The following is a 13,110-nucleotide window of genomic DNA, read 5'->3' on the forward strand; positions in this document are numbered from 1 at the left end:
TGGGGAACTAAACATGTAACAGGTATGGTGTCGATTTTACACTTGAAAATGAGACGTTCAAAGTAATGCAGGAAATATAGATCTGCTGAGCAGACAATTGGTGTAACTGAAATGAGATATCATGGTAATATTGATCCCACTAGCAGCATCAGATTTTTTACTGGATGTGCTGGGCTGCTTCTGTGCTTTGTCTGTGAATGAGGACCATGCAGTCATTTAATTTTCTATTTGGAAAAGGCAGTCTCACACAAAAACTTCAATGTAGTTTTACATGAAACCTTTTCCACTTTCAAATATGTTTACAGTGTGTGCATATGCACAGAGAGGGGAAATTAAAGCTGCAGTCCTTGTGGGCCATAACTCAGTCCTCAGGGGAACTTTCAGTCCATCTTCACTTGCAGGTGCACATATCCAATATTAAGGTTCTATGTTATACAGGTTTAACACATCTTCACAATTTCAGGACCATGCTTTTACAATAAATATTCTACATGTGGTGAGAGTGAAATGAGAAAATGTGATCATAATATGCTGTTATTGGATGTAAACTATATTTATCTATATAGCGTAAAAAGGTATTTAGGTGCACATTCTCTATGTATGTATACAATTTCCTATCATTTACAGGCCACAGCCAGATTTACATAGATGATCCCTTTCTCTCAGTAATTAATAACATCGGTTTGCTGAAGTCAGCTGTGGAAAAACCGAGTGCATAACAGTCCCAGTGTGTACCCATTATTGTTATACCTTCATCTACCCCCAGCTGAGAGCTCTGCTCTCCTGTGGCTCCTCCATCTCTATGGTATCAGTCTGCTGCTGTGTGCATGACAGTCAGTGCAAGCACTTCCAGAGATAAATATCAGTGCAAAGTTTCGCTGTCTGGTCAAGCCACAGACAAGAGCACCAGAGAGGAAGAGAGAGAGAGAGACCAAGAAGATTCTCATCTACTTACTCTAGTAAAGCTATCAAGACTCAGGATTGTGAGTCATGTTTAACAATGAAGTGTATAGATTCAGAGGGCAGCCTCTAAAATCTACGTTGCAACAGAAAGAGAATGTGCTCATACAACTGAAATCTAAAGGGACATCAGGCCCACATACAGGAGCTCCAGCTGTAGGGCCATGAACACAAGAGACTATGAATTATGTTCTAAGTTTTTTTGATTTTTTTCACGTCTTGTCTTTGTTTCTGTAATTTGTTTTCTATCTATAAATGTGCTTGAATATAATGTTGTTATTATTTAATGTAAATAAAAATGAGCATCAACATAACAATATACTTTTACATTTTTAGCTCTATATAAAATATTTGAAACAATAAATCAACTAGAAAACAGTTACTGGGCATCCCATCTTCTCTTTTCACCTTAGATATTTCCTAATATAAGCTGTTGTAATAGACAACATTACCTTACACAGCCACTGTGTTTGAAAATCTGATGGATTTTATTAGAATAAAATTCTAATATTTCGATTGCTCACATTATGTTGATTTTTTTTTTTAAATGATGATAATGTATTCTGTAGTCACAGAAGTGTGTTGTGTTCCAGTTTCACATCCTGATCCATCCATCAACAGTTCCATTGCACAGTAGGATAATAAAGGCAACAATTTGCTGCCGGTAAAAAAGAAATATTGCTCATATTGCTTGGTAGTAGTTGTGTTTATGGGGATACAATGGAATAACTAGAGTCAATTAAATTACAGAAGAGTCTCAATATTGCAAATTGTTAAAAAAAAAAACACTGGTATCCACTTCACAGTTAAAAAGGTTTCTCTAACTATGTTGGCTTTTGTATTACCCAATATTATTCATTCTTATCAGTTTGTTTTCTTTCACATTACATCATATTTACACAGCAATATTATGATTTCAAATAAATCACTACTGCGCAGTCTTTTGTACTTGATCCAGAATCTCCTTCCCATATGTCCTATACAGTATGTACAACATCCCACACTCACTGCTATATCACAAAATACTGCAATACTGTAGAGTACTGACATGTGACCACATGAAAAATCAGATCTGTTGCATTCACTGTGATGCACCTTCTGTGCACATGTGAGACTTAGACATGCTGTAAATAGCACAGCACTACTAACACCAACCCTCACAGAGCAAATTGCATTAGCTCAACCTAGGCTCAGAAGAAAAATCTAAATCCCCGGACAGATAATCACAATGAGCTCTTCTGCATATGGGTGTGTGTCATGTAAATAGTCAGGTTTATACTGGGACCCTGATCCTTTACATATTCAAGACTCTTTTAAACAGCTATACTCAGTGAGAGGACAGCACTGCAAAGCTGTTAGATATGTAATATTCGTAACTGTCTCTTTGCTGCATGCCATTTGGCAAAAATATTTGTTGCCATTTGGGTAGACAATATTTTCTTGAAGGAGAAGATTGGAAAACCTAAAATATTGGTTTAAATTACTTGAAATTGCAGAGCAAAATATGAGCAGTGTTGAAGCTACAACATCCTCACTACACCTGCTGCAAGAGGGAGGAACGGAAGGGTTCATGCTCTGCTCACTTTTTGGCATCTTGACCCCTTAATGCTACATGTGCAGTCACTACACTAATCCTGACATGTTGCATTAGTTAATCATCTCTGCAACCTAGCTCTGCTTGCATCCTATATAAGCAGTCTTACACAGACGGATGATTGTGTATGTTAGCAATTGCAAGCAAATATGCTTGTTGGGACAAAATAAGAACCCTACCCAGACAGCTAAGCTAAAGCCCCCCTACAGACAAAATATTTTTTTCTTCTTGGACCTACAGTTGAATTTTTGTGCTTCACTGAATATAATGATGCACATGCAGAGTTCAACACAACTGATATGTAAGTATTTAGTTGAAAACATTAAAAAAATGACTAAAAATGTCAACACAACATGAAAAAAATAACTGTTTTGACATTAAGACATCTACAAGTACTGTGTAGATGTGCGAGATACCTACTGAACTTACCATACTAACCAGCTAACCCCAGCCTGTCCTGGTCCATAGCTCCTGTGCAAGCAGTATAAACATCAACATTTCCCCCGTTGCAATCATTTGCAAATCCTTTTTGACCTATATTGGATACAGTACACAGAAAATACTTTAGGTTCAAACTATTTAACTTTATTGCCTTTTGTAGATATACACACATTATGAATTTGAAAGTGGAAAGAACCACAGCGTCACAACGTCTTTGGAAATGAGGTTGTACATGTCTGGAGAGGACCTTTTAAGTGTGCCTCAGGGTCACTAAAGAGAAGCTCACATACCTGGATTACATGAACATGAGTCACTGTGGGATGGGCTCTCTGATCAGAACGTCCCCAAGTAAGTTGTTTTAAAAATGTCTTTGACCATCAGCACCAGCAGTGAAATGTTCCTGTAAACTGAGAAGTGACTGTAGTGTGGACGGCTCTTGATATAACAACATCTTTCTCGGAAGAGCTCATATATGACTGCATCTCACATACACCTAACGAGTACATGACCTCGGTGCTCCTGCATTCAGTCATTCATATCTTCCCCCTAAAACCACAAACAGCCAAAACACCCCAACACAGTGTGGTCTCTTCTATGGCATACCTGAAGCCATACAAAGATCTCCTATGAGTCTCCTCTTGACACAAGCACTTAACTGTTCAGGTGTGTATGTGTGAGGGTAAAGTGAATGTGTGACCAAAGCTGAGTTTATGTCAGGGTTTCAACGGGGCTGCTTGTGCCTGAGGAGACCTGCCTAAAAATGTTGTTTTTCCAGTTCATAGCAAAGGACCCATGCGCTGATTAATAATAATAGCTTGATTATAAACTCTTCATATTATCCCTGAATCAGTTAAAGAGGCTGGGACAGACAACACTGTCAATTCAGAGGCTAAGGGACCACACTTCAATTGAGGGACAGAGAGAGCTTTTGCTGCCCGTCGAATGGAAGAATAGGAGAATTCAATAGTCCACAAGTAGCAAATTAACTCATTTTAATCAGACAACAAAGGCCCTTCATTATGTTTTTGTGATATGTATTCATGTGTGTAAGAATATCAGCCCAGCCAAATCATGTATTCCATGTATTGTATATATGTGTATAAGCATATTCCCCAGACAAAATCAGTATTAATAATAATTACACAAAAACATTATACAGAATATAAACAATCTATACTGTGAAGTGTGACAGCCACAAGATAAATGTCCAATTCTTCTCGATAGAGGAACTAATTGTTCTCTTACACACAAACACACACATAACCTTGCTGTAATGGGGAGGCAGAGTGGTGAAGCTGATGCGGAGGTGTCTCGAAATGCTGCTCCTCTGATGGCTGCAGGATACTGGCTCCATCAAATCCCAGAATGTGTTGAAATCAGTGGGAAACCTCCTCCAACTTCTCTCTTGCAATAAAAAGTAATTATGTATACTTTCGCAAGGAGTTCAGGTCTCAGTGAATTAATTTTACATCTGCTAATGTGTGTCACAGCGGGGATTATGAGATCATTGTTCCATTAAGGAGATAATGAGGCTTAAAGAGAAAAATGCTTTGGGGGGGTGTTTGCTTGATTGACAGGTGCCTGTCACAGGCAGCCGTTGAGGTTTCTGCTTGCTTCATCCCACCTCAGCTTTAAGATTGTGGTAAACGCAGATCCAGGCTTTAAAACTTCCCTTGAGAAAAGTATGGGTGATGTCATAATGTCTATGACCCTTGCACATAAGTTACATCAGATAAAGTGTAGTGGTAGAGGTGTTTCCAGCTCACTCTCTTTTTTTGGTCAAACAGACATATGCATGCTGCACTTACCAACAGGTCTGTTGGCTCAGGATTTGGTCCGACGTGTTCTGTTAAAAATAAAGCATTAATTTAGACATTTCTGTCTTTCGTTGTTCTTATTCAGCTCTTGAGGCTGCTCTGGCTGGAGTTGGGTCCATATCATCCCGATAGATAAAGTCCAGAGGTTTTATCATCCCATGTTGGAGTTCCCTGGAACATATAATATTCTGTTAGACATTTGTACAATACAATCTATAAGCAATACATATGCAACTGAACAGCTAATGAGAATGTCCCAGTTAACTATTAGATAACTAATACAAACAGCTAAGCTTGACAATGAAGTCTACACTGATTAAATCATGTAAAACCCCAAAATGTTTAAAAGGTTCCTACAAAAGAGCACAGTAGAGCTGACTGATAAAATATCCATGCTCCACAACTTCAGAGTACAGCATGAATCATGTTTTCCCTCATCCTTACCCTGAAATCTGTTACACAACAGCTACAGAGAGGAACGCTCAAATGGAGCCTTTGTGTCCACGCTCTCCTCTCCTGTCTCTTTCGCACTGCTCCGCTACATTCGTCGTGTCCCTGGAGATGTGATGTTATGAGCGAATCTTAGAGAAGCAGTAAAGGTTGTGCAACAATGTCCACCCTGGAGCTGAGATTCCTAAACCGCTGACATCTTTGCAATGACATCATGGTTGCTCCCGAGTTCCAACATCCTAAAACAATGGAGCATACAGCTCTGAAGCTGCACTGTGTGTGCATTGTACCAGACGATGCAACTAAAAATACGCCTCAGCTGCATGGAAATATGAGGATTTTCTATGAAGAACAAATCACTGTTTCACTGTGTACGGTTAAAAGTGAGAAAAATAAGAAACCATCGGGATATACAGGGATTTTTTATCGTCTTGTCTTTATAGCAGGCTTAATAATAAATACATGGTACCACGGTCCTTACATACCTTACATACATAAATATAAAGCAGCTTCTTTTACTAGAATTGTCAAAGATGATCATTTTTCAATAGAACATGTGCATGTAGTGTGTCCAATCGAGCACACATGCCAATGTTAACGGTTTCAGTTTTAGACAGAGACTACAGAGTGTTGCTCTTTGTAGTTTGCCAATGTGAGAGTGTGATTTTAAATGAATGCTTGAAGGAAGATGTGCAGAAGTGGGAAAAGGCTCGATGCAAGTCTCTAAAGTATGAAAAATCTTCTTTTTTTTTCTCTAGTATTTTTTGTCTTGAAAACATAACTACAGTGGAAACATTTATTTTTGCTTCTTTTGTCCATATTTCAGTCAAAAACAAAATGTAAAAAAGAGTCAAATTAAACCAATAAAAGCCAATAGACAGTGCCTGCTAACAGTCTCAATGAATACTGTCCACAAACTGCTGCAGTCTCTTGTGTTTCACAGGTCAGCCATGTTCAGCACTACAAACTCAATCCCAGAAGTCCCTGAGCCACTGAAAAGTACCAAACTTGAGAGTGGGGAGTTTCTGGGGAGAAGACACTTCCTGGAAGCAAAACCAAAGTACTTGATTTCTCAAAAAGATTCTGGATTCTTGGAAGTTACTGCAGAGAGCAGGGTCCAATTCTAATTTGTGTCTATTTGGTAAATTATATGAATGTAGCTTAAAAGTTCAACTTTTAAATTCATTAATTCATTCCGTCATCCAAATTCTCATGCATCATAGGTAATGGTAAAATGGTGTTATTCAATAAGAAAACTGATGTTTACAACCTGCAACATTTTTGATGGCTGGAATCCTAAATCATTGCTACCCAATATCCCAGATATCCCAGAACCCAGATTAAAATCAATGCTGACTTTTTGTTCAACATACTATTTAGCAAAATTCTACTTGTGATCTTCACAGAAAGATCTCTGTTTTAAGCCCTGACAAAATTCCTTGTCTGCAGTGTCATACGGGTGGAAAGCCTGCAGTTATCAGGCTATCAAGGATTCTATCTGTCCTCCAATTCCCTTTGACTTGGCCTCAGCTGCAATCCAGCTTGTGTGTGTGTGTGTGTGTGTGTGTGTGTGTGTGTGTGTGTGTGTGTGTGTGTGTGTGTGTGTGTGTGTGTGTGTGTGTGTGTGTGTGTTTGTGTATCCTCCACTCTTAAAACCTACTGCCAACTGTGCCTGAACTGTGAATTCCCACTGATCCTGTTTCCTGTCCTGCCTGATGAAATACTCACAAAACAACACAACTACAAGCCTGTGTGTGAGAGAGTGTTAGGGGGAAAATAACATGTTCATAAGAAATGAGAGTCATATTGTGCCTGTGTGAGCAGCGATCATGCTCTCTCTTGCTGACACACGAAACAGTGTCTTTTAAAAATGTGTGACTGTAAATGATGTGCTGTTGAGAGAGACTGGGCGTGAGATTTATGCTTGCATGTGCTTGCCTCTGAGATTTCTTGGCCCTGCTTGGGATTTTCTGACTAGTTTCATAAACCTGTCTGAGTGTGCATTTATACTTGCCTGTGTACAATATTGCATGGAGGCGTGAACAAAAACACGGGGGGTTTGAGATCTTTAACACGAGCTGAAAATCACACTCTTGTGCCCTCAGAGCTTATCTCCTTACTGCTCGTCTTTTTTGTCTGCTGGGCAGAATGAACACACCAGCAGAGAGGCCAAATGAGGTGAAGCTGCAAGCTGATAGGTTGTGTGTATGATAAATGAACTTTGGCTAACCCAGACATAAGGGAACGGGCAATAAAAAGCATACACACACACTCCACCTGACAATTTGTGTAAGGCAGCTTTGTGCCTCTCTCGCTGCTCATTAAAAGATTCCAACCTGACTCAAAATAGCAGCCTGAATCGGCTGGACAGTGATGAATAATAAGCCGCTGTGCCTGATGCTAACAATTAATGAGACCAATTTCTTGGTAATGAAACAACAGCTGTGCTTGAAAGAGCATTAGCAGGCCCATTTATTAATTGAGCATTTCTCATTTCGTTACTTCTGTTCCTTCCTTCCTGTCTTCCATTGCTTTCCAGTCTCTCCTTCCCTCACTTCCTGCTGATGTAGAAGTTGGAAACCTGAATCATGCCATTCTGCTTGTTGCTGTCGGGCAGAGAAACCAGTGCATCAGTGCAACAGCTCTACTCAGCAGCCTAGGGATTTTCACAACAGTGAGTATCACTATCTCCCAACTTCATCTGAGGCCAGGGGATCTGGCTTAGCTCTTAAACTGTCTGTGCTTCTAAGCCTACCAACATTGACTGGCAGAAATATTGGGCAGAGAGAGCTAAAGCAGTGTTCAGCACATCCAGAGGCAGAAAACACATTTGCACCATCATTCTTACGTAGTGTTGAATGTCTTTCCTGCATTTAAAAAAAAAAAGTCCTTATTTAACACTATGCGTAGCTTTGAATTTAAGCTCTAGTCATCAACTCCATTGTGAGGCTTTATGTAGGAATATGATTATGAGAGTTACTTACGTCAGTCTACATTTTGCCAACATTTAATTGCAAGTATAAAGTAAAAAAACAGTATTAAGGGGAATTCCGGTATTTTTAAACCCTGTGTATAATTGATTCTTACCCAAAAAGGTTTTGGAATCGGTCAAGTGGATTGCCTCAGCTGCCAGCCGCAACACAGCTTCAATGGCTGCTGGGTCGCTCAAGGAAAAGTCTCACTCTGAAATCTTGCGGGGTCAGTTGTTACAGTTGCCTCATCTTAATTGTCAGAATGAGTTTAAAAAGTCAGCCATGACTTTGGAAATTAATTCTTGCTGGCAGTTCCTCTAGGTAAACTCCTCTCTCCAACTCTGACTCACGTTTCCATCGTCACTTCTCACGAGATTTCAGATGAGATTGTCTCTGGTTAAAAAAAGGATTTTAATATTTAATAAAAAGGTCTATCGCTGTAGGAATCAATTCCGTAGAGTTGACAGACTCTTGGAATAACCTCAGAAACCATCACTTTTAATGGACATTACTTTGACAGTCGGAGTTGACCTAAAGGATTATGTTGTCGCCATTGCTGCAAATGGTTCAGATACCAGCTGAGGTGTTCAGTGGTAGGTTTAAAGATTGTTAACATCAAAAATGCAGACTCACATGCAGAAGAGCTTAAATCATTTTGACAAAAATAAATTACAAGATGGATAAATAAAATTTGCTAAAATACTTGTGGCAATTAAGTCTAATGAGTAATGTTCAGCAGCACAATGCGTATTAGATATAATCATGTGTGCTGACATTTTGACCAAATCAAACTCTGTTAGCTACTGCCAAATTAATCAGGAAAAAGGAATAAAATATTGATTAGTCATAAAAGTAAAAGGCAACCGCACCTGCAGACGTCATATGACCTTGATGACAGACTATCTTCATAGACCAGGGTGAAATAAAGACTTTTTATGAGATTTGACTGGAGCTGAATCCAAGGGGAACTCATTCAAATGAGAAAAAATAATTAGGCTGTTTGAGACTGGGTAGCATCTCTATTTCTGATGCATTTGAAACAGCCCCATCTTCCACCGCCTACATCCACTCTTGCTTATTGCAAGTGCAAGTAATGAGGTAGGCTTCATTTCTATAATTCTCAAAACTGACACACAAACAATACTTACACTTCTGCCTGCATGCTGCTGAGGAAGTTGTCAATGTTCTCCTGTGGCATGTCTCCATCCACGTGAGCCAGGTAGGTGTAAAGCTTGACAAAGGTGTTGAAGGGGATCCTCGCAGGTCCACCCTCCTCATCCTCTGTCAGGATCTCACAGGCAAACTTCAGAGAAGTCACGAGGGTCTGACAAAGAGATCACGGAGGAACACACAGTAGGGTTTTAGTCAAATCCAAATATGAAAACACGCATTCAGCATTCAAGGACGATCAAGTCTTGTTTGAGCTTCACAAACGCACACTGCAAATACACTTACACCAACACACACAGGCTCGCAGGCACTTAAAAAAACAGTCTAATCAGTATAGAACATGACTGCCCCCATGTGGCTAAAGTGTTCAACACCCTCATGCACAGCAGCATTCTTTTCAAACTACTGACACTGAGCACATCATGTTGGTAATGCTGAGCAGATTCTAAGCCATCATCTGCAAAGTTCTCCGTGCTTAGAGAAATTCTCTTTGATCTGTCTCCATCTGCAACTTTGAGGTAAAAATCATTCGCTTCATAGCACTGCAAAGATTCAAGTTGTCAAAGAAGGATTTATCCAGTCATTCTCATTGGAGCCTGGGGGCCCCGATGGAGAAGTCTGGATCATGGACATCTGGCTCTAGTATAAACATGAGAAGACTAGACTGTGAGATGATGAACAAAAAAGGTGCTGCTTGGGGATCTCCAGCTGTCCTTTGCCTCACAGTAGGTTTTAAGGCTCAAAGGAAGTGATATGAAGTGGTGTTAGCGTTTATATTTGGCCTTATGTAACATCTCACCCCTCCCAGAGCACTGCAGCCCAGGGCGAAGAACTCCATCCAGTCAATGTCTGAGCTAAAGCCGCCTAGTGACAGCAGGGCCTCGAGCTGATCCATGGGTAGACACAGACCCTTCCATTTCTTCTCCACTTCCTCCTCTCTGCATGTTTGCCTGGATGACAGCTAAGATTGGTTCAAGAGAGTAGAGGGTTAACAGAGAAGGGGAGAAAATATTATTCAGTAATTATTCAATATTATTTGTTGAAATAGACAAATTTCACTGAGCATACTAATGATATGTTTATCAGCAGGATTTCTTGTTCTTATTTACTGGTAGAGGACTTTTATGTACTTTTATGTAGGGGACGTTATGTAATTAAGACACAGAAGAAATGAAATGTATTCCCACTCCATCTAGTAGAGTGATATGTAAGCTACATGTCTGAGCCTTGATGCTGCAAAACCACCCTACAATGTTGCATTTGTCCTAGATTTTTCTCCATAAAGTTAGCAGACGTTTCTTTAATTTGTCAAATGTTCTGAAGTTAACACAGTTTAAAAAAATTAATAACTACGTAAGACTAATATTCCTGGCATAAAGACAGAAAGAAAGCAGTATCCTCACAAGGTTAAAACTGCTCAAGTATTAGCCTTTAAGGAAAGGGACATTTTAATGAATCCAGCACAACAAAAAGCCAGTGGACACCCCAAGTGAGATAAAACCGGTTTATGTAATGAACATTTAATGATACACAAGGGGAAACAGAATCACTACATTTTGCAAATACACACAAAAAACAATTAACTGTAACCAAGCGTGGATATTAAACTTACAAGGTACACGTTAAGGTGATGTTAAACTTAATGCAACTTATAATTAAATCCACTGAACATAAGGTGTAGTAGTAGTAGTAGTAGTAGTAGTAGTAGTAGTAGTAGTAGTAGTTTCTTTCAACAGCAATAATATGAAGCAAACAAGTATATGATCAGTTCTATGAGGTGTGGTCATAAATACCTGTTTATGGAGAATCTTAAGTAGACCTGGAGTCAGGCCTGTGTCTGTCTTCTGGGTGGCAACGTTCATCTCCAGCCTGTCCTTGACAGGCAGACACTCTCCTTCAGAGAGTGCTCTGAAGTATCTGGGAGAGGACACACACACACACACACACACATTATTAACACTCATAGTATATTATTCAACACTGCATAACTTCACCCTGCTTGTCACTCATTCCCCCTGCTCCCCAGCATGCCAGTCAAATAGTGATAAAAGTAGACAAGTAAATTCAGGCAAAAGTTGGCATTTGTCCAATTTAATGAAATCTCATGAGTACCATCAGTCGAATAAGTCACCATGTGTTGTAGTTTTCTTTGTCTGACATTAAGCGATATTCTTATTATCCTAAAGGGCATACTGAGGCTTATCTAACTTCACAGTTCAAATAATATTTTACAGTGGATTTAGAGGCAGCGTGACTTTCAGCGTCTCTGAGAGGCAACAGAGCCTGGAGTTACTTTAATAGCATACAAACATCTTGTAACCCAGGAGACATTTGAATTGTTTTTATTTCACCATATGGCTCACATTATTGTCTTTTGCTGTAAACACTGCCAAGCTACATTGGCTAATAAAATAGCAGATGTTATGACAGTCCTTTGGGGTAGAAAAGAAAATCCTTGACATACATTTAAATTTCATCCAGCACTTTCAAAGTGCTTTTACTTTGTTGGAGAAAGTCAGATAGTTTAACCGCTGCAGTAACGTGGAATCCCCTTGGGATCCAATTACAGCCAGTCAATGTAAAGATGAGAGATGCACAGGTGAAAAGGGTATGCCTTTTCATACAATGCTGCTGTCTGGAGAATCTGTTGATGGTATTGTTTAAGAGATCGAGATCGGAATAAAACACAATCACGTATCCTTACCCTCTACTCAAACCACCACCGACAGAAATTAAAACTTACGCCGCAGACCACAGCAGCACATCCTTGGGCTGTGTACGGATGGCTGCTTTAGTGAAGTTTTTGAGGATGTCTGGCAGCTGGGGAGGGATGTTGATTTGCTGGGCACAGTACATCGTGTCTGGAAGAGGCATGGCTGTAATATAAAACATTGCAATTTATACCAATTAGCAGATGAGTTCTAGCAGAAAAAAGATCTTTAAAAAAAAGTGGCAACTCCTGAGGCAATTACAACTATACACATTGACAATAACACAACATAAACAAATCAATTGTTCTATTGAGTTACACCGGGGAAGATTGACAGGGAAGTTTGACAGGTTGGCAAGATGCTTGTTAATGATAATGAAGCCGCACTGCAGAATATAACAGTCATCCGCAATTAATGACGTGCAGTTGTTGTCATCAATTTTACATATTTCTTTGAATGAAGAAAGCAGCAAGAAAGTAAAAGGCCGAGAATGTTATGTCACTGAATCTGGCATTGGCCAATGAAAGGCGTGGTGTTTAAATAATAATAATAATAATAATAATTGTATCTTATCTCAACAATGTTATAGCAACGTAAGCTGAACCTGCTCCATAAACGGCGAATAAAGAAACAAACTTAATACCGTTTGCTAGTTAGCAAACCAGACTACTGTAGCTAGCGTTAGTTTCCTAAATTCAAGAGCAGTGACAGGTAAAAGCGGGTGAAGAAAACAAGTCTGTATGGACGCAGCACTTTTACTTTTCTGTTACACTATTATGGAAAGAACAATAACCAGTCTCGGTATAATTTCTTAATCGCTCGATTAATATAAACTCATCTATATAAGGTTCCTTGAGTGTGTTTTTGTCATAATGCTAACGGCCGAAACTAAGTTGGCATAAAGCCCAAAGGTATTTTTCTTACCAGGGTTAATTGAAACTGTTATGTATATTAAACCCGGTTACGTTACCTGAATTGTTGAATAATGAAACGCT

The 13,110-nt window shown here is 39.4% G+C and overlaps 1 protein-coding gene across 1 annotated transcript; it reads right to left on the minus strand.

Moving 5' to 3' along the window:
* Positions 1–7,813: 7,813 nt before the first annotated feature.
* ropn1l (rhophilin associated tail protein 1-like) lies at positions 7,814–12,278 on the minus strand. Its single transcript, XM_073488894.1, has 5 exons — positions 12,148–12,278; positions 11,198–11,321; positions 10,204–10,365; positions 9,383–9,558; positions 7,814–7,868 (listed from the first exon to the last, which is right to left on the minus strand). Exons 1-5 carry the CDS (start codon positions 12,276–12,278, stop codon positions 7,814–7,816), a joined length of 648 nt encoding a protein of 215 aa, XP_073344995.1.
* Between the last annotated feature and the right edge of the window lie 832 nt (positions 12,279–13,110).

This window comes from Pagrus major, chromosome 19, assembly GCF_040436345.1.
Source record: "Pagrus major chromosome 19, Pma_NU_1.0".
Lineage (NCBI taxonomy): Eukaryota > Metazoa > Chordata > Actinopteri > Spariformes > Sparidae > Pagrus > Pagrus major.